The sequence below is a fragment of the Amblyomma americanum genome, chromosome 6 (assembly GCF_052857255.1).
Source record: "Amblyomma americanum isolate KBUSLIRL-KWMA chromosome 6, ASM5285725v1, whole genome shotgun sequence".
NCBI classification, from domain to species: Eukaryota; Metazoa; Arthropoda; class Arachnida; order Ixodida; family Ixodidae; genus Amblyomma; species Amblyomma americanum.
In genome coordinates, this window is record NC_135502.1 from 65,687,377 (window position 1) to 65,714,125 (window position 26,749).

At 47.3% G+C, this 26,749-nt stretch overlaps 2 protein-coding genes across 2 annotated transcripts; both read left to right on the forward strand.

Annotated features, from left to right (window-relative positions):
• The first annotated feature begins 1,102 nt into the window (after window positions 1-1,102).
• LOC144095312 (uncharacterized) lies at window positions 1,103-13,577 on the forward strand. The gene is made up of 3 exons (XM_077629085.1): window positions 1,103-1,162; window positions 11,474-12,530; window positions 13,564-13,577. The coding sequence occupies exons 1-3, from the start codon at window positions 1,103-1,105 to the stop codon at window positions 13,575-13,577; spliced, it is 1,131 nt and encodes a 376-aa protein (XP_077485211.1).
• A 951-nt stretch (window positions 13,578-14,528) lies between these two features.
• LOC144094753 (endothelin-converting enzyme 1-like) lies at window positions 14,529-26,260 on the forward strand. The gene is made up of 5 exons (XM_077628663.1): window positions 14,529-14,915; window positions 16,892-17,088; window positions 21,244-21,499; window positions 22,065-22,208; window positions 24,922-26,260. Exons 1-5 carry the CDS (start codon window positions 14,538-14,540, stop codon window positions 26,203-26,205), a joined length of 2,259 nt encoding a protein of 752 aa, XP_077484789.1. The 5' UTR covers window positions 14,529-14,537; the 3' UTR covers window positions 26,206-26,260.
• Window positions 26,261-26,749: the final 489 nt, after the last annotated feature.

The following is a 26,749-nucleotide window of genomic DNA, read 5'->3' on the forward strand; positions in this document are numbered from 1 at the left end:
TGGATCCACATCGAACTCTAATCATCAATATTCGTCGGCCAGTATAAACTGTATAAGTATAGGGTGTGTCTGCAGCCAGCGTGAAGGAAGACGAATTCAAAATAAACACATCACCAGCGTTAGAACCCAGCGACATACACATGCGGATGCTCATGCGTAGATGAGCAGTACCATAATAGCACGCTAGAGTGGGAAGAAATACAGCAGTTGGCATGAGAAACAAAATGCATTGCACGATACCTCGGTTTTGGGATTACGGAAAAAATAAAAAAAAGGTGAGAATGGCTGGACAGACTAACAGCTCCTGTCTCAAGGAAGCCGTCCGCCAAAGACGTTGGATTATTTTAATTAGCGCAAATGGCATGCAAAACGCATGACCAATAACTTTGGCAGGCGCTACCATGGCCAGTCCTGTTATTCCCACCTTTAAACACTTGAGAACCGGCAAGAAGACCCCAACCAATTTGGAACGGAAAAAAATTACAAGACGATTTAGCGTGATTAGGCGCAGCACTTCGGCTTTCACTTCGGCTTCGGCGTTTCGGCTTCAATGAAGGGGACAATTAAGCTCCGCCTTAAGGTTATGACGCGATAGCGAAAATGGATTAATGCCCACATATGCGCAATTGGTCGTTCTCTATAGTTTACATTCATAGATCGCTGGGAGTCCTCGTGCCACTATTGGCGCAGCAGTGCAGCGGTTAAGCGATGCGCCAGTGCTGCCATCGTTGGAGCTTGTGTCACCCACGTCGCTGTTCCCGAGGAACGTCTCGCGACCGGTCATAACTGCCACGGTAGGCAGTCTTCCCACAATCCGGTGGGAAGGTTGTGATTACGACAGAGAGACAGCCGCAAAGTCGATGAGTGGGAGCCTAAAAAAGCGCCGGAGCATTACAGACTCCCGAGGCGCGTACTCATGGACAGGCTCCACGATCTCCGAAGGAACAGAATGCGAATTCCTACCGGTGTCACTCGCCTTGAACGATGGGGGTCGGTTGCCGGTGTGGGTCCGGGGAGACCGCAAGAAACGTCCTTCCTCAGCTGTGGCGGGTCGTCTTCTGAGCTCGAGCGCACCGCCGGGCCGCGTGCCGCGCACCACGCGATGGTGCTGATGATGCTTATGAGGCTTTGGATCTTTGTGATCTGGCCGCCTCCACACCAGGTGGGAGCCATATGCCAAAATGATGATGGTAATGCGGTAGATCACTCGCCCAGTTAAGATAAATAGTAACGAAGGCGATACCTATGCGCCTTGGACCTCTCTCATTTTGGTGAAGACAAAGAAGGGGAACAATGAAATCGTAACACGATACCATGCACTTCAAAATGCTTACTAAGTGCGTTCAATAACTTTCCACTTAGTACCTGTGCACGGTGTCGCGATTCGTTTCATACAGGCAATAAGAACATATTTTATTTATAGTCCATTAATACACGTTTGACAAATAATAAATTATTAATCACAGATAGGAATGAACGAGGTAACCACCGTTCCGATAACCTAACCTGAAAAGCGGGACTTTGTGGCGATATTATATCATTTTATTAAAAACTGTTTTCAATAAACTTAAACACTATGCGTGCTGAAGCTCTTTGCTGAGGTGCTTTGTTGCGTACGAGGACAACCACGGCAAATCAGCTACGACTTTATTCATGAAACTTTACGCTAAGACGTGCGTTTGGTATTTTGTCACAACTGACACATGCTCTATCTGTATAATTAATAACTTTATTAAAGGGGGTGGAGTAGTTACTGCAGTGCCACAGTTCTCTTCGGTGCACGCGACAGTTCGGCCTTTCGACGCTTTGAGGCAATCTGCATAATCTCCGACTTTCGCAATGTGAGCAACTTGCAGTTGCCGTTTTCTATATTTCACTCGACGTAATTCCTCGCACGCTTAATTAGGTCCTAACCTCAATTGAAAATCTGCTTAATTTTAATTGCGACCACTATGTCTTTCTCGTTGGAGGCTTCACGCTTGTGGCACTCAGTGGAATATGCAAATGTGTTCTCACTGCATATTGTCGCTGCTCCTGCCAAGCAGTACATGGCGCCAGAGACGCGCGCGGCATTATTGTGACACCAGAAGTCTCCATCGCTGTACCTTACTTCTGCCCTAAAACAGGCCGGGCCAACATGATGAAGGGGTTCTCGCTGTGCACGGTAGCTGACGACTTCCACATTTCTGTAACCCAATTATACGCATGATAGAAAATGAAAAAATAATTAACTTTATTTCGAATCGACACCTCAAGTTCGGAAAAACATTGGTTTCCTGACCCACACACAAGTTGGTTCAGTTGTGAAGTCCGGTCATGGCAGCGGAATTTAGCGTAAGGAGGGAGAGTACGGAAGAACGAACGAAAGGTGCAAAAATTTACGCGCAAAAATCTTGCTGCTTTTTAAAAAATTATTATTAGTAGTTCTTTGTTATTAAAATAACAATAGAAGGAAAAGGTGTTGCAAGCCGGTGGTGGTGGTGAAAAGCCTTTATTGAAAGAAAGAGGTGAAGCTCTCTAAAGAGCCCCGCAATGGGTGGAGTCCTTATTCCGGGACCCCATTGGTCGAAGCCGCCAGCTTAGCCCTCTTGACCAAAGCCTCTTGGGACTGAAGGTCCGAACAGCCAAGCAGGGCCGCCTCCCATTCCTCTCTGGTTGGGTTGGGGTGGGGGGAGAGAGCTGAGTTGCACTGGCAAACCCAAACCATGTGGTAGGTGTCAGCCACCTCCCCACAGTGTTTGAACCTGCCAGTGAACGCGGGATCGAAGTGTTTTAGTACTGCCGGGCACATCATTGTGTTGGTGAATAATCGGAGTAGAACGCGTTCGTTTGCTTTCCCCAGTCCCTTTGCAGGGGCCGGGTAGACGCGATCCGCGGCATCTGCCACCAAAACCTGAAGCACCTGAGATGCGGCTAGCATAAGTAAAAGGACAGGGAGAAGATAGTAAAGGGGGAAAGAAAGAGGGAACGATAGGAATAAAGGGTACGAGCTTCTTTTTTTTTCAAATCGCCATCTCTCCGCTGCGTGCCGGTGTCTTTTGTCCACATCGATCACTGTCATGTCTCCCCAGCACATTCCCCCAAAACGACAGGCATAGCTTTTTCGTGTGTTCAGTGCGTGCATTCTCTCTGTCTACCTCCTCTCTCCCCTTTCCACCCTTCTGCCTGCTATCCCTCCTCTCCCGTCCTCTGACACCCGTCTCCCTTCCGATGTTGCAAGCACGGCTCGTAGCCAGTTGCCAGGGTGGCAGCGCACGGGTGCGCTTAGCAACCACCACCCTTTAGCCACACGCACCCGCAAGCTTCCTCTCGGGAAACTGCGCGGTTAATTTTTCCACTAAGTGTAACCACCCCCCAGGAATGTTCTGGCTCGCGGGCGCCGCGGCCGCGGAACCCGTCTGGCCTCACACTGGCTCTGCGACTTTGGCGACGCGAGGAACTGCGCAAAGGACGCCCAGCAGTGGAAGCCCTCAGTGGCGTATGCACGCTCGTCAACTGGTCGTGAGCAGTGCCTGAATGATGGGCGGCTGCGTCAGATCGGTGAGCTTTTCTGTTTTATTTCTGCCTGTGCGTGAATTGAGGGCGAAATTCATACGACGCGACAATGTTTACTTAATTTGCCTAGTTGGGGTATAAGTCTACGAAAGCGCTTGCCCGCCAGGAAAAAGATCGGCCGTTACATAGGAGATTGTTACGAAAAGGTTGAGACTGAAGTAATTTTGCCGACAAAAATTGTTGGTCAAATGTTTAAGGGAATCCCCAAAGGTGGACTAAATTTGTAATGAGGGAGTAATTATTCATTGGCATCCACCCAAGCGCAGCCATACGGCGACAAAAGAAAGCTATACAGCTTTCTCAGAAACTTCGTAGTTAAAGAAAAATTTGTCCTGGTCCGGGGTTTCAAACCTGGGACCACCACTTCTCCGGAGCAGTCGCTGTATTGAGAGAGCTAACCGGGACGGCAAGCTTATGCTACGGTGAGAGCGAATTGATCAATAACTCGAAGTGGGAACAGTGTTGGTCAAATGTTTAGGGGCATCCCTCAATGTGGAGTAAAAAAGCTGTATAGCTTTCCTTTGTAGCCGTATGGCTGTGCTTGGATGGATGCCAATGAGTAATTACTCCCTTATTATAAATGTGGGGGGAACCTAAAAGAGCTCCAAGCCATGAAGAAACGAGTCCTCGAGAGCCCCACCCGTACTCCTAGGATGCCATGAGTTCGGGATTCCTCCGGCGGCTTGCGGTTGTTTTTGCTTCTACTTTTTCATAAATTACCTTCCAGTCAAAAGTAATTACATTGTTAATTTGCCTTTGATTAACACCACAAATAAAAATACAGAAATATTCCCCATTCTTTGTTTGGTTTCGATGACTACTGGGTTTCTCCATATCTAAAGCAAGAAGGAAGCGTTTGCATACTAAGCTGTCACTTTCACTTTGCAGGCATTGCAGAAAACGATGCGCGGCCATTGGCTCATTCTCCTGGTCCTGGGTGAGTTCTTCAAGAAATGTGTGTTCTATGAAGCAAGAATGCTGGATTTGTAGGACACCCAAACAACATTTAAATATCGCGTCTGGTTTTTGGCATCATTAGCCAATCTGCAATTAACTGCCCCCTATCTACAGAGCCCGATATAGCGAATCATGGCGAGTAAAAACATAAAACTACATATGAACCACAAATCATAGAAAACAGACTGCCAAGGCTACCTAATTGGCTTGATTGTCAGAACTCGTATATCTTACTGCAGTTAGCTTGAAACAATACGTGTAATTAACAGCAACTCCTGCAAGAGTGAGATCTTAAAGACCGTATGCTGCTTTGTTCGGTTTATTTTTGAGCTGTTGTATGCATTCACTGTAAATTGCTCGTGTATTTTTTGCTTTCAGTTTTTAGGCCAGTTTTGCCTCTTTTTTTTACGTTTGACTCAGTTGCACAGTATATGCTGACCTATATATTCTTTATGAATGCAATATATTACTGTCATTGCTGTTTTGATTGTTCGACTGTGGAAGCGTGGGGCTTTGTCAAGTTATCCATAAGACAGCTTCTTCCTTGCGCTTCCATTTTCATGCGATATTATACTCAATATTGTATCGGAGGGCAGCATGGGGTGCACCTACAAGTTCTGGTCGTGGGTAAATGTTTTAAGCTTTTGTACTCAATTTGACTCATTAACAAACAGTGTAAAATAGAGAAGAGCAGAAAATTTCACTTTTCTTTGGGAGATATTGTATCACGGAAATCAGTGAGGATAAACCGAGGTAAGTTCCAAGAAACTTTTCTCATCACACCCAAATATTTTAAAATATGCGGAATTTGCGCTTCGTGATCAATATGAGTGGTGTTCCTCTGATCGTGGGTTTAACGATAAATTGCTAAAGGTTTTTGGAACGAAAACCGAACCACTTCTGTCAGGCGTCGTGTAAACTAAACAGGAGGATTTTTATTCGGGCTAATAAAATCAATAAATAGTCATTAGTAAACTTTTAAGCCCAGCTGACAGAATTGTGAAGTGTTATTCAGAAATTTTTAGGGCGCAAGTAATACGACAAACGGCGCAATTACTGTAGCAGTTGTTTTATAGCGACGGTGTTTTTGCTCGCTGAGGAAAGCGAGCGAAATGCGATATAGCCAAACCAAAGAAATGCTTTATTTAATATTTTTCGACAAGCAGCACAATGCGTTGCAACCACGAAAAACGCGGAATATTTTTATGCGCAGCAACGCATTAGAAGCTTTAACGTGATATGCTTTAAGATGCTAGTTATATGTGCGATTCAATTATGATAGTTTTTAAAAGGTAAGGCTTATCGGTTAACTTGCAACTAGAGGTGTACTTAAATTTGTTTTCTGGATAAGGCTCATTTAGAAAAAAAAAATAATTTATTTATTTTATTTTACATGTACTGCCGACCTCATGCAATGTCTTGAGCAGGAGTTGGTGGCAATAATCATTCAGAATAGATACATCTGACAAGAAAGCGCACTTCAAGATAACAGATGGTCTCCAGCGTCAAAATCCGCATGGTTCTTTATACAAAGTTCAATTGTGACCGGGAAAAAGGCTCAGAGCAGATTACAATACTTTTTGTTTTTTACTCAGGAGTACGTCTGTGAACGCACCAAGAGTGGAGCATTCAACAGTTTGGGCATCCAGTGCAATCCAGTCAGGTGTTGTCCTGGGAAAAAGAGTTCTTGAGCCCGTTAGTTTTACACGTGAAATCCTTAACCTTTTCCTGTGGAATAAACGGGTCGTACGCACATTCGCGGGTTGGATGTATGTGCTTTTGTCTATTCGTGTTTTGTCGTTGTACAGTAAGAAATAAAACTTCAATCTTTCATGGTACCGACGTGATTCCAGTGTATCTAAGTTAGCAGTCTGTAATAGACAGGTGGGGGACATGCACCGCCTATAGCAGTTGTAAATAAACCTCGCGGATTTGCGCTGAACGTTTTCTAGTTTCGCTATGTTTTTTTTTTTTTGAAGGGGTCCCATACGGTGGCTGCGTATTCCAAAATCGGCCTAACGTATGTTTTGTATGCTAGTAGTTTTATTTCAGGAGGGGACTTTCCGAGGGTCCTTCTCAGATATCCAAGTCGCTGCATTGCTTTATTTTTAATATAGACTATGTGCTGGTTCCAACTAAGGTCAGGAGTGATTATGATTCCCAGGTACTTAAAACTTGACACTGTTGCCAGATAATGGCTTCCGATTTGATATTTAAATGTTAGCGGGTCTTTCTTTCGAGTTACAGCCATTGCAACAGTTTTTTTTTTGGTGTTTATAGTCATTTGCCATATAGAACACCGGGTCTGTAATTTAGCGAGTGGTGAGTTTAAGGTTGCTTGATTGTGAGCAGGAGATATTGAATGGTAGATTATGCAGTCATCTTCAAAAAGCTTAATTTTTACTGGTATTTCAGCAGTGATATCATTAATGAAGACCAAAAACAGGAGCGGCCCCAAAACTGAGCCCTGCGGGACGCCGGACTCAACTGATGAAAAATTAAAATTGGATAGCACATCGTCGATGCTGACGGCCTGGTATCTATAAGAAAGATATGCTTGAATCCACGCGAGTAACTTGTCATTCTTAAGGATTGGCTTTAACTTAAGAAGCAGCTTTTTGCAGGATACGCGATCAAAGGCTTTTTCAAAATCAAGGAAAATGATGTCAATTTGACCTTGCTTATCTAGGGCAGATGCAAGGTCATGGACTGCGTCTAGCAGTTGTGTTACAGTTGATAGTCCTTTGCGGAAACCGTGTTGCGCGTCAGTAATAATCTGATTTTCTTCGACGAAAATTGAAATGTGTTTGAATATGATGTGCTCAAGCATTTTAACAGATGTACAAAGTAGTGAAATGGGCCTGTATGACTCAGGAAGTGAGCTACTACCTGTCTTCGGCACGGGAATGATTTTACTGTATTTCCAGTCCTGTGGCAGTTGTGCATACTGTAGGGACTTGTTAAAAATTTGGGCAAGGTATTTTGCACACCATTCGGCGTAGCGTACAAGAAAGGCGCTTGGTATCATGTCGATTCCTGGCGATTTCTTAATGTCTAAGTTAAGTAGTACAGACAGAACGCCTTCCTCGCTAACACTCAAGTCTGAGATATCCGGGATTTCTTCGAAACAAGCAACGCTGGGCACTGCACTATTATCTTGGGTGAATACAAAACAGAAATAGTTGTTTAGTGCTTCAGCAATTTCCACTTTGTCGGTTACAGCGACCTCATATATGCAAATGATAGGGGCAGTTTTCTTTACTGGCGCAATGTGACGCCAGAATTTAGCTGGGGACGATAGAAGAAAGTTTTTTAGTGAGACGCTTTGGTAATAGTTTTTCGCTGTCTGAATTTTACCGTTCAGTAATTCCCTCATACTACAAAGTTTCACTGCGGTGGACGGTGACGGGTGCTGCTTGTGCTGTTTTCTAGTTTTCTTTAGTTTCCTCTTCAGACGTATGATTTCTTTTGTCATCACGGAGTGTTGGTTCGCTATCTTTTGAGTTTACAAGGAACGTAGTTCGTAATGCACGTCAGAACCAGATCCTTAAAGAAACACCATAAATTGTCAGTAGTGTGTTTGTTTGAAGCGCAGAAAGAGGAAAAGACAGAATATGAGCTCTCAAGTGTGTCTAAGATGTCAACATGGCTAGCACGCGTGAACACTGGAACGAGTCGCTCTTTTTCAGGGGGTTTGTGAATGGATTTGATGTACAGTGATAGACACACAATTTTATGGTCTGAAATTTCTTCAACTACTTCAATGCGCGGGTTTCGAATAACGACTGCATTATTAACGAGAAAGAGGTCCAGGACGAACCCGTAACCTTTTTGAATGCGGATGGGTTCTTTTACTAGCTGGCTCATGCCATGCAGTAAAATAAGATCAACAAAGGGTTCAGAGGAACTAGAAAGAGCGATTGGTAAATCACAACTCCAATCTATAGATGGAACATTAAAATCGCCAGCCATAAGCAAACTGCAGGAGTGGTTCCTGTATGCGCACAAGAACTCGTTGACTTTGTCACAAAATGCACTGTCACAGTTCGGGGGACGGTAAAACCCCCCAATCACTATAAACTCATATATAGTTTGTTTTGATTAAAGAAATTTCAGAAAAGTGTAGTTCCCCTGAAATTTTTGTCTTCAAGACTGAGGTGTAGTTTCTTTGCAAGGTTTAAATTGAAGTCGTCCTGGCTGTGAACCGAACAAACTCCTTCATTTGCCCCCTGGTTTTCCAGTACTTTGATTTCAAAACTCTCGGTAAAGACAGTCCGATTTATTTCTTGCAGTTATCGCTGGGCTTGCCGACCACGTACTGTGCCATGAAGCAGCGAAAAATGACACCGTACAAGCACAGCATCAGGTAGGCAACACAAACAAAGGCCTGCTGGCACAGCGTCCCCTAGGTAACGTGGCGTCGTGGAAAGACGCCAGACAGAAACAAAGATAAAAAGAATAAGTGCATAAATTTGCGGTGGGTAACAAACTATTACACAAAAGACGCGGAGGTTTGGCGTTATTTTGGTGTTAGTTACTGTGTATTAGATGGTGAGGTCCCCTCAAGTGCTTGCAGTCCTTGTTTTCCATGCTTCGGTTCCCAACGGTTTGGCGCATAAAAAATAAACTGGTTTACTAGCAGTACGGCATCAGATTAAATCAACAGTGTGCTTGACAGCGCTTGCTCTTGACCGTGTCTACGGCATGCTCTAGTTCGTGAAAGCGCATTCGATGTCTCATGGGCAGATATTAGGTATTGTGATTTTGGAGCATTGCCATCTGCGAAAAATTTAGACCACTCGGATGAGCTGAATAATCAGCAAACCGAGGCCTATTCTTATCTGCGAGCTATACGAGTGGAAAATAATTTTATTTTCATTGCAATTTTAAATAATGTATTTTCTATCAATCATAACACGCGATTTATTAAAGAAATTTAGGACAAATTGAAGGTGGCTTGTATCAATAATTTCTGTGTTTTAATGACGAAGATGCTATTTTCCCCGAAAACGGAGGTTTTTATGATCTAGAAAAAGACAAACTGAAATAAAGGGTCCCCGTTTTAGCAAACAAACCATTGCTCCCGAACGGATCCCTGAGGCTAGGCTATGCTACCGTTCACCTCCAAATCGTGATGTGATCGCTGAGTCCTTTTTTTTTTGTCTTGACGTCACAAGTTTAAATCGAGTGGCAGGAAAATTTTAAAATCAATATTTCTCAGCAATAAATGAGTTTTTGTTTCGGGAAAAACTTTAACATAGGCAGAAAAGAGCCACAGAAACGATTTTTACTAAGAACAAAAATCAGATGAAGTAATCTTCAGTGTCCCTTTAAACGTGGGCCAATGCATGTAGGAAGAGGTATACTACTGCCTGTTTTAAAGGGACCCTGAAATAATTTAGATTATCATATTCTAGTCCAACAGATCGGTAGCGGCAGTCTTTGTGAGTATTCGAGTTATATTTAAACGCTCCACGTGAACCCTATAATTTACCAATACTTTTTGAAAATTGCTGCTCGGAGTAGTTTGCAACCTATCAGGGCGACACCGCACCGCGCGTTCTTAAAGGGGCTCTGAAACGCCTTCCGAGGAGAGCACATTAACTCACTTAATCACTGCACTGTGTTGCCATGAAAACCAGAGCTAAATAATACTCTTCTACACGCAGCAGACGACACGCAATCACGCGTCAAAGTTGGCGAGCCCTTCCCGGCGACTTTTTCATGCTCGCACCCTCCTCCGTTTCCCGCATCTGCGTAGACAAAGTGAGAGGTGGCCATTGGTTAGATTCTTGCAGACGTCAGGCAACTACCGTGGCCGCGGCCAATAAGCCGCTTATCTCCGGCGGGTCGGGAAGCTCCGCTCCCAGAGGGGAGTCGGCGAAGGAGCACCTACCTTCCAGCGTGCAAAAAGTGACGAGAGGAGAGGGAAAGACACGAAGACGCTGAAATTCAAATTTTAACTACAGATAACTCAGCTTCTACAAAGCGCATTAAAAAAATCCTTGCTGGACACTATTCGTGAAGCGGCGTGCTTCAATATCCCAGGCATGCCGCAATTTTATTAGAGCCCCCCTTCACAGACCCTTTAAGCGCCAACTCCAAGGGCCCTTCCTGGACGTACGCGCTCAGCGTCGGCGCTCTTGGCGTGCGCCGGAATGGGCGTCGAAAAGGGGTATGCATCTCCATTTTCCTGGTGCTGGCTCGCTTCCCCTCCCGAGCCGACGGAGAGAATTTCAAGCCGTGGATAGAAGGGGTTGGGGGCGATGAAAGGACAACTTAAACCGCGAAGAAAAGTTCGGGGAACCGGAAAGAGCTTCAAGCCATGAAGAAAAGAGCCACCGAGAAACGATGTTGACATCCAAGATTGGTTCGGGTCATTGCAAAAATTTGACCTTGGAGATTTGAGAATGCTTTCGCACTATAATAGGTTTAACGAAGTTAAAAACCTATAGCGTACCATGGCTGCCAAAGGTACACCATAATGCCTGATATCATTCATGGTGGCTTGCTCTTTGAACTTTGACCTTTACCTTTGGCTTTTAACATTTCTCCTTAAAGGAGTTTCGTTGAGGTGGCGCTGCTGTCAAGTCACGTGACGTGACGTAAACGTATGGCACGTACATAAACGCCGCGTAGCCGCGTTTGCCTGATTGGCCTTTGGTTGTAACCGTGGTTAAGCCCTGCCTAATGTTTTTTCTTCTGGCGCGTCGGCGTTTTTGAGTTGAGGGGGGCTGAGAGGAGAATCATTTTTAGTCGCCGATATCTTTGGTGTTAACGAAGCTAGCTTAAAAAGTTTTCCGGTGTGGTGATCAGTGACAGAATGACGATCGCTCCTGCTCTTTTCCTGACCTCAGTAAATGTAATTTCATGGTTCCTTTAAGCGAATAAGCTCCTCGTATGTTCATGCCATTAATTTTCATATGACGCCTTGTGTTTGTTTTTTCTCTGCTCTCAAAAGGTCAAGAAGACGGATGAGGGCTCAACAGTGGAGAACTCCAGCTGCGACCGCGCCCGTGGAAACTTCTACGCCGACTTCTCCTCTGCTTGCCAGCGCTACCACTACTGCACGAGGGCGGAAGACGGTAGTTGGCGACACCGTCTAATGGCTTGCCCTCCGGGCACAATGTTCGACACTTTGAGAGGCGCTTGTGGGTGGAGGAAGGTGCCGTGTGGCCCCGAAGAACTCTCAACGATGGAACTGGAAGCTACGGAGCACGTTACCCAGGTCACAAGCGAGGAAACAGCTTCCCGGCGTGACCTGTCAGAAAATGCGACTGACCTTCCACACACTGTGAAGACGATAAGCACTAACACAAACGAAAGAGAGCACGAAGCCAAGACGAAGATAAATAGAAACAAAAAACGCAGACAGCAAGCTCGGAGGCGCAACGTTTGTCCGTCAAACTTAGGATATTTCCCTGATGTTAAATCTGGATGTCGAAAGTATTACTCGTGCTTCGGGGTTGCGCGGTCCACTTTTCTGAAGCACGTATTTCAGTGTCCTCACGAAATGCGTTTTGACCCCCCGAAAATGCTCTGCGTGGAAGCCAGTAAAGCATCGCCATGTCGATTTCCAATCAGTACTGGACACAAGAACGCTACATCTGTCCTCCAAGAATTGTTTAACATGCCTTCCTCGTCTAATGAAGACTACTATGGGTTCCATGACTTGCTGCCATCGAACAACACAGTCCATACTCTAGACCGTGCGGTGGCAGGTCGCATCATGTCGTACGTCGACACCGGTGGAAACCTCAGCAACGCTCAACTTACGTCCGTCAGTAAGCTTTTGCCAGGCACACAGCATATGCCGCTTACTGTTCTTGCGGCTTACAGATTGCTCAACATGGGAGTCCAGAGGCTAACCAACGAAACATACGTACTTGATAGAGTGTCTTCAATGTATGAAGGCTACGGAAATCTCTTCGGACCTGATTTCCTCGACCGTGGCCGCTCGGCGGTCCGTAACCTGACATCTCTGGTGGAAGAAAGCGGTGCCATGGAAGCGCTACGCCGTGCGGCTCCATACGAGGGATTCTGGCGCGCGTACGATTCCTTTCAAACCAACTGGTTAAATCTGAAGAATCCTAATGTGCGTATTTTAGGCCAGGAAGAGGCAACTGTTCCTTCAAAACAGCACGTCGATTTCTCTAGTACCAGGCGTAGTTCGGCGGATGATTACAGCAGCACGTTAGCAGCTCTACCACGTCAAGAAATCTTCAACCATAAAAAGATGGCCGATGTTACTTTCAAACACAATGCCAGAAATTCCAGGCTGCCTGAATCAGCTGTGAAGTCATTAGTGCGTCCGGATAACATTCAGAAGCAGTCGCATAAGCTGAACTTGCGACCAACACTAATAGTCCGTCATTAAACGACCGGACACGGTGGTTCGGCCTTGATAAACGATGAGGACAGACTTCCCAAGATTACCGAAACTCCCTAAGCCCCGGCTGCATAAGTCGCCATTCCGAATACTCACTATGAAGGTAACGGCATGTTTCATGCAGATCCCTTCAACGGCGCGCACAGAATGGGCAGACCTGTTTTGATCGTGGATCAGGTAGACGGGTTTCACAGGTCAGAAGCAAGCCATTTCATTCCGGATCACAGCAGCCAGCTTGCAAGCCATGCATGTATGGGAACGCAAATGAAGGTTTAGCTGCTTTTAATAAAAAAAATTGCGATGAAAACTGTGACATATGTTTTTATTCATCCTACAGAATACATACTGTTTCAAGGGCTCCTCGATGTGCGTGGGCTCAAAGGAGGTTATTCCCTGGCATGTTTTTATTGTCTGTACATTAACCTCTTCCAGCGCCACTCGTTTTTTTTTTCGGTGCTAAAAAAATTTCGCCGCTCTAAATAATCTGCAGAGCGGCCAATAAAATTTACTTGTTTTGCACAGGGCAACATGTACTTTTTGCTTTCTACAAGTATGCACAGATTCATGTACAAAGCGTCATGGGAATCAAAAGTTTGTGACAAGGACCAATACATTATAGTACTTCTTGTCATTCCATCCTGTATTGTTATAATCCCTATCAGAACCAACTGGCTGAGCCGGGCAATAAAAAGGGTTGGCGATCTTGTGAGTCACTCACGGAGCGTTACTAGCAACTTTACAATGAAACCGTCTAGTATCGTGGCCATTTTTCTTGCAAATGAGGGATCCAGAAATACTAACTTGTTTTGCCAGGGGAAGTAATCTCACAGAATAGTTTGAAATGTACTTTGAGAGCTTAATTTGCGTTCTTTATTAAACGGGAACTATTTCTGTTCCTCTTACAAGAGCAATACTATGTCCACAAATGACATCGCTGTTAACTTAGTTTAGCGTTATCACGATGGCTAATTTGTAGCGTGGAGCTAGCGATCATTCATGCATTCATACCCAAGAATTCTGGACAGAAGCATTTTTGAGCGTGAAACCGTTTATGAACGAATTTTTTTTTTCATATGTAATAATATGTAATTACGGATCTACTCCACCTTGTGGGATTCCCCTAAAACATTTGACCATTTTTTTCATATAATGTAAAATTTCACTATAATAATCAATATATCCGCACGTCACCCGACTGCAGGAATGCATTGCATTTTCTATTAATGGCTTTGCTATCGTCAAAAGCGTTCCCCATTGGTTTTCTATGGTAGCCATAGCTGCTCGATGCAATCGATGGAAACACTTGAAAAGAAAGATTTTGCTACATAACAGAAGAATGGACCATTGCCTTCAATATTTCAGCAAAAGTATCTTACAATTTTCCAATTTTCAAAATTTTTGCCAAAGAATGTTGGACATGATTGCTGTTTTGTCATTACGTTTAAGTGTGCGCGGTTTTTTTTTATTATAAAATCCAACTTTGCCCGCCAGAAGAAAGACCAGCGAGGTCTCGAGCTAGTGCGCGCAGACGAAAACAAAGACGCGGAATACCAGTCTCCTTCCTCTGGGTCGCCATATTGCTTTGTCACGCAGCAACGCGGCAACGTTGCTTTCGCGGCACCGAGAATTCCGAACTATGGCGTCTTCCCACGGCCAGCCACGAGTCTCCGTTTCTAGCCAGGTGCCTTCCAGCGGAGACTTGGCCAAGACGACGTACCTGCCGTACGACGTACGGCGCACTACCTCATGCGCCGCCAGCCCGGGTAGGGCATCGTGGTACCGGTACGGCACATTCGTGTCGTCTCTGACGCTGATGACGCTGTTCCTGGGGTTCGCGCTGTCGCACCTTCTACGGCGGCACATGTTCGGCTGCATGGATCCCGGGTGCTTCGAGGCCAGCGCCATGCTGGGCAAGTCGCTGCAGGACGCGAAGGGAGATCCCTGCGAAGACTTCTACGGATTCGTGTGCGGCGGGTGGCAGCGCGCCAACCCAGGGGCTGCCAACCACTTCCAGGTTAGGGGAGCGCTTTGGCAGGCGGAACGCCCTGATACTGGGATGAGGATTATTTCGCGCTAAAATGTCATAGATATCCGCAAAGGGTGCATGCAACTTACGTCGGGTAACGTAGACGTAGGGCACTGAATACTCTTCACATTCGAGACTATGCTGGACGAGCGGGGTTTAGGTTATTCGGTTTTTCAGTAATGACACGTCTTAACGCTTCGATACGCTATGTACACCTATGTACCGGTACTCATCTGCGGGGAAGAAACGTGGAGGCTAACGAAAAGGGTTCAGCTTAAGTTGAGGACAACGGAGCGAGCTATGGAAAGAATAGTGATAGGTGTAACGTTAAGAGATCGGATGCGGGCGGAGTGGGTGAGGGAACAAAACGCGGGTTAATGACATCCTAGTCCAAAATCAGGAGCAAGAAACGGGCTTGGGCAGGGCATGTACTGCGAAGACAATATAACCGCAGGTCCTTAAGCGTAACGGAGTGGATTCCAAGAGAAGGCAAGCGTAGCAGGGGGTGGCAGAAAGGTGGGCCGATGAGGTTAAGAAGTTTGCGGTGGTACTGTGGCCGCAGCTGGCAAATGACAGGGTTAATTGCAGAAACGTGGGAGAGGCCTTTGCCCTGCAGTGGGCGTAGTCAGACTTATGATGATTATGATGATGTACGCAGTTGTAAATAAAGGGAGTTGGAGCTTTGTTTCAGGTCAATTTCGCATCCCTCATATCGCAAATATGCTAGTTTTTTTTTATGCCATATGGCGAATGCTGTAAATATTTCTCGAAACAGCGGAGTAGCACGTCGGCAGTAATTTTTGTGCGTACATATTTTGCCACCAGTAGTGAAATAGCTTTTTCTTTCGCAGTTTCAGGCGCAATTTGCACCTTCGAAAAAGAAATTATTTCCACGATTTTTCTGGTTTGCTTGATAAATCGCGGCATTTCGACGTTGCTAATTTATCAATGTGACACTCTGTACTAAGTTTTGCACGTCCCTAAAAAATCAAGCGCTATACGCTGAGAAACTAACAAACTGTATTGCTTAATGCCTGGATATACTATTTAGGCGGATAAATATTTAATTTCGATGGAAGCAAAAAATGGCGTGTCAGAAGGTTAACATGTGCGTAGCGGTGGACTCATCAACCGGCTCCCGGCTACGTGAATAGTTATTTTAAGGTTTGTCCGTTGCTTCCATCGAGTAGATAGACTGCGATAGAAAGCCAATGAAGAACGTTTTTGACGCGGCAAAAATGTTAATGGGGATACCTGCGGATATATTGATTGCTACTGCGGAATCTTGGTATAAAAAAGCTTTGTTCATAAATAATTTCCCGTTGAAAAATGCACTTGTCCAGAATTTCTCGATATATTCTAGCCAAAGCTGCGAGGCGTACGAAAAAGAGGCAGCGTTTACGCACCAGCCAGGCCACCATACAGCTTATGTTCCTTAGACGTGCTTATTGAGTGCTCACGGTAAAGAGAAAGGCCTAAATGATACAGCTTGCAATAATAAAAGTTTTTCGCACCAGGTCGTATTCAACGCGAGGACATACCGTGACCCCATCTCTCGCTGCGCCAGCGTGATTCTGGAAAGGGGATCACGTGTGTTGCCTTCTTATTTTGAGCTACCTCAATGGCTGTTTAGTTTCCGCGTTTATTGTTTTGTGCTCCTGTTCCCTCTCCATATGAGGAATAAAAGACTTCACTAACCAGGAAAAATGATGAGAATAGCGAGGCCTGGTGTCTTAAAAGTTCAGAAACTCCAAAGAGCTGCCCGCTGCTTTCGCAGTAAGGGTAATCACGTGAATTCACCTGCGGCGCAGGATCGACGCTAGCGCCGATCGCTCCGGTGGTGCGGCTCGCGCCCTGTATCTCGGAGTCATGTTCCTTGAAACCGTGTTGAGCGTCTTCTGAGACTGTGGTCGTGGCAGACAAAAGCTCCATTCGTTGACCACTTGGGCCTCTCACACGCGCAGGCTCTCCAACAGCGCGTAGCCCTAGCAGCCATCGTGAGTCTCATGCTGGAAGACGGTGACGGTCCCAGGCCGAGGCAGCAAGTGGCGCGCCTGTTTCAGCGATGCGCACAACTGGCATTCAACCAGCAGCACAGGTTGCACGAGTTGCGGGGTTTCCTGGCACGTTTCAACCTCAGCTGGCCTACGTCACTACCCAGGTTCGTTGGTTGACGTCTTCTACCAACGCCTCCTTTGTTATAAATGTCTGTCATACCACTCGCTTTCCAATGGGAGCAGTGCCAACCATCGTTCGCCGCCCTTTCACGATATGGTGAGGCTAGAGAGAGCGCTGCACGACTCGGGTACCGACGCCGAACGGTGCTTCCTATGGCCTCCACGACGTGGCGCAGACCTACAGTTGCCTGTCATTGAAAGACGAAGCAAAAATCTGTCAGCTTTCTAACTGGAGAAATCAGCTTTTCAGTGGCACACGTTTCGCTTCACTGAGTGTCTCGATCCGTCTTCTGCGTGCTTCGTACAGATTCCGCTACGCGGAGCGCAGTACGGCAGCACCTATAGGAACAGTACGGCACGTGGCAAGCGTGAGCTTGGACAGGCGGGAAAGCTAGTGAGAGGGGAATGACAGAATAAAAGGGCGGGAAAGGGCTTGACTTGCCGTTTTCGACGGATATTTATAGCGAAACTTAAGTGCCGTAGATCATCGATTTTCGCGAAATCGACGCCCCGTTGAGGCGGTGCCGCGAACTATTCTAAGGAGGATCGGCGCGCGAAACCGCGATGTTTGCTTCGTTGCATAGGCGGTTCACAAGCACACTCAGAGTTGTTGTCGGAGTTCTGCCGTAGAAATATATCTTAGGAGCCCAGTTGCGCGGATGTCTGCATGCTGACGAGATTGAAGAGGCAGTAAACGTCGTTGCGCTATAGTTTTCAGGCGCCAGCAATACAGAGAGAGCACGGGGACAGGAAGTTTGCACGCTGTGTATTAGGAGCGCCTGCTGGCACCCGAGCCTGTATTTCTAAAGAGTTGATTTGCATGGACCTATGCAAATACGAGGTGCTATTTGTAAGAAACCATCGCTGAGCGTGCACACATAGCTACCGGAAGCGACCAAGGAGTTATGTGCATGGATGGTCTTGCAATGGCAGGCCTTATTACGACGTACGTGTACTTGATTTGTTATCATGAGGTAGGGGGGGGGGGGAGGGGGCTAGCGGGGTAAGGCGGTTGATATTCTAATTTACTCGAACTCAATTTCGTTCGTTATCACTTTGTTATTGCCTCATGCCTTCGCCGCCGTGACTAGGGACGTGCATTCAGATGGGCGGATGGTAAGAACCGAATAGAATCACACGAGATGATGTTGTCACAGTGGTCTTACGTTCATTACGTGCCTTCTGCCAACTGTTCACGATCAGAGAGCGCCAGGCGCGCTTTCTCTGAGAAAATAGCACGCGGGGAAGGCGATCTGCTATTATTCTGGCTTTCTTCCTTGTATGAACGATTAAAGCCTTTATTCGTGCCTCAAGTAGCACGCGGTCGTTACAATTTATGAGCACGCAAAAACACAAAGCAGGGGCAAATCGCATTTAAAACTCATGCGACAGTGAGAGCATGTCTTCCTTGTTTTCTGCGCAAGCCGCATGACAGTCGTTGATTATTGTTATCATGTAATGCTAAATTCAAAATAATTGAACTTATATTTCTATAATTCACTCGTTTTATAAGTCTCCAACATCGATATTATTGATTTTAAGTTATCTCCAAAGTGCACCTCCACCGTCTACCGCTCCGCATTCACGCCAGCCGTTTTCACACGCCAGACAGCATTTTCTTGCTTGTCTCTCGTTTCATCCTTTTAGACAAGAACGCGCATCCTGTTCCGACACAGCGATAAACTAACACGGGAGGTAATGGAGGCCTTCTATATTCACCACAACGGTACGATGTGTATCAGCAGCCCTTCCATTGCATTATCCGAGAGGGAATTGACTTATCCGACCTCCCACGTGCCTTCCATATAACTTTTGTTTTCTCGATAAGTCTTTCATTGCCTGTGTATATACGGCTTTCGCTCTTCAACAAAAAAAAAAACAAGTAGATAGCGCTAGTTTGTGCGTCTTTTGTTTCGTGTCCCGTCCCTGTTGCTCTGTGAGCAAAAATGATGAGTACTTACCAACTCGCCCAAAACTCCGCCTTGCTGACCATTACGAGAAGCTCCGGTGATGTGTGTGTGTGTGTGTGTGTGTGTGTGTGTGTGTGTGTGTGTGTGTGTGTGTGTTTGTGTGTGTACTCGCAGGTGGTACAAAAAATCCCAGCGATGGAAAGGAAAATAGGGATAACGTCGTCTATTGACCGTATGACGCACACAGCCAGCCGAGCATCGCTACTACAAATCATATACATGTCGTTCGTCTATATGTAATCGCCACTGGTCGATCTCCTTGTAGCGCCAGTTTTCCCTACATTCATACCAAAAATGTGACGCAACCCTTTGTCCTGCAGGGTTCCGGTTGGTATCATACGATTTCTCGTTGCATATAGCTTAGATGTGCTAGTCAAGTTTGATGATAGCTTGCAAGAGGGATTCAAACCGACGACGTATGCACCTTCAATTGTATGCCTACCCAGGCCTTCGTATTAAAACTTTGATGCTACCGTTCGTCGTACAGTGTTTCGGGCTGTGTAATACGCGTGTGTGTGTTTGTGGGTTGTGTTATACATCGCGTCCACGACATGAAAACTCGACCAACCTCTTTACCGTGCAGCGAGAAAGTCCGAACGTTTGCGGTCTGATTCGCAAACAATACGCAAACACATAAACTCGTAAAAAAGAACTTTAATGCATGTACAAACATTCGCGTAAACAATGCACCCAGGGACAGTAATGATTTCGCTTTCTCACACGTAAGCAGTCTTAAGTGTGTCAGCCGATTTTTTTTACGCCGTCCGGCAACGAAGGAAGACTCACTCGAGGTCGCCAGAATCGACAAAAAAGAGAGATTAATAATAATAATAATTGGTTTGGGGGGAAAGGAAATGGCGCAGTATCTGTCTCATATATCGTTGGACACCTGAACCGCGCCGTAAGGGAAGGGTAAAGGAGGGAGTGAAAGAAGAAAGGAAGAGATTACAGTGAAATTTCGAAACAAGCATGACTACATCTAAGCTGCGCCTAGAAGCAGTCCTTCGCAGCGCCGCCATATTGGATAAACTGAGGCGCTCTTCTAAGTCTTGAAAATCGTCACTAATCGAGTGGCGAATCCGACAGGTGCTGCGCACACTGAATCGAGACAGGCGAGAAAGCAGCTGCGCCTGCGATGCGCACGATCTTGCAAGTTCGATCCGTGAAGCGGCAAGCAAGCTGCGTCATTTTGCAGTTTTGGGGAGCATGAAGCGCCTGTAAATCATGGGTGTTACTGTAATGCGTTCTAAGTCTACATGTGTGCAGCACGAGCACCAGTATGAGTGCCTTGGCTCCCTGAAGAACGAACATGAACACAGTTGCATGAATGCACCCGTTTTTTTTTTCTCGTACCAGTGTGATTCACTTGTTTACTTTACGTAGGGCTTATGTTCTGCGGACTATAAAAAATATTTTATTGTACCCAACTCTTGCTCTTTAAAAATTACACATGCTAGCTCATTAACTTTACCTGTCTCTCTTTTTTTGGGGCCTGGTAGTGTTGCGTGCTGGTTGTACTTCATCTAACACCTAACACATAGCAAGGCATCCTTCGCAGTGAAACAAAAAAAGCCTTTGTGAACCTTAATTTTTGTCTTGATTGCGATGATCCGCAAAGGTGCATCATCATGGATGTTACTTTCTTATCGCCATGCTTTTTTTCATTACCGTGCTCACTAGCATGTCCTGTTTTGCACGTAATTTTTCATTGCATGAAAGCAAGTGAATGTTGCCACTGTAGATTTGTACCGGCTGTAATGGCTCTGACAATTTGGCAGAGTATATAAGTGGTTAGTGGCTACACACTTTAGTCGGATACAACTCAAGAATGAAGCGGCTTTTCCCCATCGAAGGAACCCCTTCCAGCCAATAGCGTCGATCGATTCTCACGAACCTGCTAGCGCAACAATGCAGGGAGTGGCAGATGAAAGGGGATAGTCCCCCTCCTCCATGGCCGGGGACAGCTCCCTCCCTGCATTGTCACGCCGCTTTTTTCATTGTCACGCTAGCAGGTTCGTGAGAATCGATCGACGCTATTGACTGGAAGGGGGTCCTTTAACGGGGAAGAGTCGCTTTGTTCTCGAGTTGTATCCGACTCTAGCAATTACATCGATAGGCACAAGTTGCCCGCCTGTTTTCCGACTGGTCTCCACGGGTGCGCCGCTGCAGGTCAAAGCTGGAAATCCTGGACACCCTGGTCTCCTTGTCGCTGGACTGGGGCATTTCGGTGTTCTTCCATCTGAGCGTGGACGCGTACTTCAAGCAGCCCGGCTTCCGCATCTTGCACTTCGGCAGCAACCCGTACCTTCTGGAGTGGTTCGTGGCACGCAACGCCCTCCAGGAGAAGGGAGCGCTTCTCGGCTACTTCGACCGCGCCTCGATCATTCTCAATGGCTCGTCCGCATGCCGGGACACCGTGGAGAAGGTGAGCTGGGCTCAATGTGGCGGAAATTGCTGGCACACATATATATAAACGAAGCCTCCATGAAACTCTTGCTTTTTGACCAGAACAGAACGACAGCTAAGTCAAGAGCAAATACTCCTCGCTCTCAGTAGACCAAGCTTGATCATCATCATCATCATCTTTATCATCGGCCCGACTACGCCCACTGCAGGGCAGAGGCCTCTTGTCATGGGAGAGGAAAAAATACAAATTGCGATGGATTTTCACATTACACGAACGTCTGCAAATCAATTGTTAGTTCTAAGCCGCATATTTACACCAAGTTTTTCCAGATGGGGCATATTTTACCTGGACCTTGGGGTATGAAGTGCTCACGCAATCGCATAACGTCAGCCATCATCCGATCCTCCTGCATAGTGGCGGATATTACTGTTAGAGTTCGCTCTCGTTGACACGTACATGACAGCATATAGCAACGCCCCCTACATTTCCCATGATATGACGTGCCCTCCACTTCCTCACTGTCAACGGCTAGTGGGCGCTTTGCTAAAGCTGTTGTGCGCTATTGTTCTCTTGTTCAACGCAGGTGCTCATGGTGGACAACCGAGTGTTGTCCGCTGTAGTGCCATCTCTGATGGATCCGCGACCGGACTCCTACATGGAGTACATTGCCTTCCGCCAGCTTGACTTCGTCACCGGCCCTTACCTCTCTGCAGCTGAGTGGCTGCAGGTACGTTTCGTGTCACGAAGAGGTTGTGAAACGAAGAGGTTGTGAAACATGACGCGCTTCTCAGCTAAGCTTACTTATGAAGTAGGGTTTCTTGCTTGAAAGATGTGTGTTAACTAACTCAAAGTATTTTTATTAAATGTAATTATTCAGTGGGAGGAAGCAGGTTGTTCTCCGCCTTTACTGGCTGTCGTCATGTATCCATGACTTTTGTTTTCAGGTGATGTTTTCATAATCCTGCTAAAAATCCTGCTAAATAAATAAATAAATAATAAATATTGAAATGAGGTTCATACAAAAGAAAAGCTGGGGGGGGGGGGGGGTTACTTCACAGAAACCAAAACGAAGGGCAACGCCAAGAATAGCGCGAGCCGCTACGGCACTGATTTCGTGCAACTTTTGGACGTTTTATCTTTCTCTTCATCTCCCTCGACACAGAGACGAGGCGTGTCCGACATAGCAGTGTTCAGGGTGTTTCACCTGAAATAATATTTCTGAGTTAGAAGAGCGCCGTCTTCGGCATATCGTCGTCAGCGATGGTGTGCCTCGGAACACACCTAAGACGTATTAACGGCAGGTTCTTTAACTAATATTGATATAGTTAACTTTTTAACTATTGCAGTTAGACTCCTTAATTATTGAGAGGTTTCTAGCCCACCTTAAGTGATGCCCATAACTGTTTATAGATTTTTGAAAATTGCATTCTCGGTGCCACTGCAGCGCAAGAAACTTTAGGGCCACCCGTGGGGGAAACCGAAACCGCGCGGCCGGAGAAAGAGCTAGCCACGTAACCTACGAGTACGCGTCACACAGCGGCGTGCCTGCCACGTGCCCTGCTTCCACCCCGGGGCTTCGAAAAAGAGCACGAAGCACTCGCACCACTGTGTGACGTGCGCGAGGAGTACGTGCTTGTTGTGGACGGGACGAATAAAAAATTGCCCCGATGTACCCGCTTAACCTAAATGCGACTTAGCTGCGCTTGTTTAGTTTTGTTAATATTTGTTTACATTTTTATAAACAGCCGCCGCGGTGGCTCAGTGGTTATGGCGCTCGGCTGCTGACCCGAAAGACGCGGGTTCGATCCCGGCTGCCGCGGTCGAATTTCGATGGAGGCATAATTCTAGAGGCCCGTGTACTGTGCAATGTCAGTGCACGTTAAAGAACGCCAGGTGGCCGAAATTTCCGGAGCCCTTCACTACGGCGTCTCTCATAGCCTGAGTCGCTTCGGGACGTTAACACCCCCATAAACCAAGAACATTTTTATAAGCCTTAAAATTCGAGTTGCACCCAAATGTTCTCGCAGCCGTTGCTCGGTTTTAGTCATGCGTAAGGCCGCCTGGGCTCCTCCTTGCGATTCGAGTCGCCGTTCCCTATTTGACAGTCTCTGAAGCCTCTCGACTGCACGTTCCTTCGATGACTTCATCATTCGCCTCTTCTTCCTTGCTCTTCGTCATTTCGTCGGCTTGCCGCCTCACTTATACGGTCATACCCGCTGCATTGGTTGATTTACTTTAAAGCTACCTTATTCCGCGTCGCTGTTCAACTCGCCATGAACGTCGTTCGGCTTCGGAGTCGGTCTAAAGAACGGTTTTTTCCATGATTAACCGTTCGCTGCACTGCACATTCCTCCTGCGACTTTACCCTTCGCCTCTTCTTTCTGGAATCTGCATGTACACGCAACCGCGTTTCTCGCTCTTCATTTTTACACAATCTCTGCACTCGGCTGCAGCTGGTGCGACGCTCCTCCGAGTTCACCCTAGTTACTCCGAGGCTTCAACCTGACGAGTCACGGCCTTTTCGCTGGTGGCCCATCTAGTGCTAGCGCACTGATAGCAAAATTTTATGTACAGCCTTCCTGATTTTTAATAATATAGCGCGAGCGTCGACAAAATTGCTGGTCAGAGCCTTATAACGGCGATAAGCGTGCAACACGGCGAGAGTTCGCGAGAGAGCGTCGTCTGCAACACTGTTCCGATCACGAAGACACACGCCCTGCCACAATATCGGCTCGCAAAAAAACCGGCAGGCAGTAGAGCACATGTACATGACTAAGATGCGACATTGAGACCTGCTTTCTCTCTCTTTTTTTTCCCCTACTACAGGAGGCCGCGCTAACGACGCAGAGTTAAGATAAGAAAAAATAAAAGGGAAATACAGCAGCAATTGCAAGCCACTGCTTGGAATGCGAACCTTCTGATTTGAGCAACTCTCCGCGAGGTGGGAACACGATAAAAGGGGCACCAACCACAAGGCGGCTTGCTGCTCTTTTCGCTTTTTCCGTACGGCACTTAGCTTCAGTCAGCATTCAGTTCAGTAGCAATAGGGCGTGGGTTCGTACCCCTCTGCTGGCACCATGTCAGTTTTTCACTCTCTAGACGGCATAAAAAAAGCACCGCAGCTTTCAAGCGTCTCAGTGCCACATCTTAGTCATGCGCACGTGCTCTACTGTCCACCCATTTTTTTTGCGAACAGATATTGTGGCAGGGCGTGTGTCCTCGTGATCGGAACAGCGTAGCAGACGACTCTGTCCCTTCGTGCACGTGCACGAACTCTCGCCGTGTTGCACGCTTATTGCCGTTATAAGGCTCTGACCAGCAGGTTGGTCGACCCTCGCGCTATATTATTAAAAATCGGGAAGGCTGTACGTATACAGACGAGTCGCACTGTACTGGTTCGTCCGAAGTGTTTGTCGGCAACAAATTTCGCTCATTCGCAGGTGGTAAACAAACACCTGCCCGTTAACCTAGGTCTGGACGACGAAATCTTCGTCCTGAACCGGCGGCTGCTCAAACTGCTCGCGTGGCTCATCTCCGGCTTCGACGACCCCGCTGCGCTGCTGTCGTACATCACCTGGCACGTGGCGCGACACGTGGCGCCCATGACATCGTACCCGCTGTCGCGCACCCAGTTCGAGGACTACCCGAACGTCCGTCATGAATCGGGGACCACCAGCCACAGCGCCACGCTGGGCTACATGATCGGTCGCTGCTACGTGGACGCCGACTCCAGGCTGCCGTACGCCTTCGCACACGTCTTCACGCATCGCTGGCTGCCCAAGCGGACCGTGCGCGACGTGACCTCCATGCTAGCCGACATCCGGGCGATGGCCAACGCCACGATGGCCGCCGTGTCTTGGATGGACGATGAGACCAAGCGGGCCGCCTTCGAGAAGCTGGCCACGCTGCGTTCCATCGTGGGCAGCCCCGAGAACCTGACCTCCGACCACGCTCTGCTGCAGCTCTACCCCTACCTGCCTGAGCTGCGAGGCACATACCTGGAGATGGTGCTGACGCTGCACGTGGCGGAGCTGAATTACGTCAAGCGCTTTCTGCGCGCCAACGGCTCATCGCCCGACCGGGTCAACGTGCCGCTGACGATGGTCAACGCCTTCTACCTGCCCGTGTACCACGTGGTGGTCATACCGGCGGCCATCCTCTACCCGCCTTTCTACGTGACCTCTGACCCGGCCTCGTACAACTACGGCAGCCTCGGACACGTGCTAGGCCACGAGATGACGCACGCGTTCGACCCCGACATGGGCCTGTACGACCGCGATGGGCTCCGCCACGACTGGTGGACCCCCGCCTCGCGCAAGATGTTTGAGGCCAAGCTGGCCTGCTTGCGCAGGCTGTACAACGAGATTCCGTGGTCCGGCGGCGTCAACTTCGGCGACCACGCGCTGTCTGAGAACTTCGCCGACAGCGGCGGTGTGCTCAAGGCGTACCGCGCTTTCCGGGCTGTGTCCAAGGCGGTGACGGAGACGCAGCTCCCTGACGACGCTGCGTCGTCGCCGCTGGCTCGCTTCAGTGCCGAGCAGTTGTTTTTCGTGAGCAGCTGCTTCAAGTGGTGCTCGCGAGACGAGAAGCAGAGCCCCGGCTGGTACTCGCCGCCACGCATGCGCTGTAACGTTCCCCTGCTGAACATGCCCGAGTTTGCCGAGGCGTTCGAGTGCGGCGCGGGAAAAGCGATGAACCCGTCGATGCGCTGCGACTTTATGTGAACAGTTGCTTTCGCCGCTCAATATATTGGGCATCTGGGCATATTTAAAAATTGTATAAGGGTCAAAATTACTTATATTGTCAGAAATTCGCGAACAGTATTGGCATGCACATAGGTATAGAGCAAAATCGTACTCCACAGCACATTTGGTGTGCATTCCAAATCAGTGCTGCTGCGATGGAAGCGAGGCTCTGTAATGAATGTTCAAATCGCGAAGCTACACATTTTCCGGTTGTGGCGTGCTAGTTTTCTGCATGCGTGTATGTGGAATTGTTTTATGAACATTTTTGTGTGCCATGTGAACGCCGTCTGGCTTGTGCGCTGTTGGAACAGTGTGCGCTATTGGAACAACGAGCTTTCATTAATGTATTAGTGTCTGCCACTTGCGCACATTGGATGGAATTGCCGTAGTGAGACACCGACGATCCCCAATTATATCTAGTTCTCTAAGGAACTGCCTGTACCTGGAAGCTGTACGCTGTTTATAGAACAACATTGCATCATGGCCTCAAAACTTACACAAACGACGGATTCGATGGTGAAGA

What these genes read in the sequence shown, in the direction of transcription:
- LOC144095312 (XM_077629085.1), top strand. Translation starts at nt 1,103, where the DNA reads ATGGTGCTGATGATGCTTATGAGGCTTTGGATCTTTGTGATCTGGCCG. An exon ending in TCTGGCCGCCTCCACACCAG is followed by an intron (nt 1,163 to 11,473) that starts GTGGGAGCCATA and finishes TGCTCTCAAAAG; the next exon opens with GTCAAGAAGACGGATGAGGG.
- LOC144094753 (XM_077628663.1), top strand. Translation starts at nt 14,538, where the DNA reads ATGGCGTCTTCCCACGGCCAGCCACGAGTCTCCGTTTCTAGCCAGGTG. An exon ending in GGGCTGCCAACCACTTCCAG is followed by an intron (nt 14,916 to 16,891) that starts GTTAGGGGAGCG and finishes TCACACGCGCAG; the next exon opens with GCTCTCCAACAGCGCGTAGC. An exon ending in TGGCCTACGTCACTACCCAG is followed by an intron (nt 17,089 to 21,243) that starts GTTCGTTGGTTG and finishes GCGCCGCTGCAG; the next exon opens with GTCAAAGCTGGAAATCCTGG.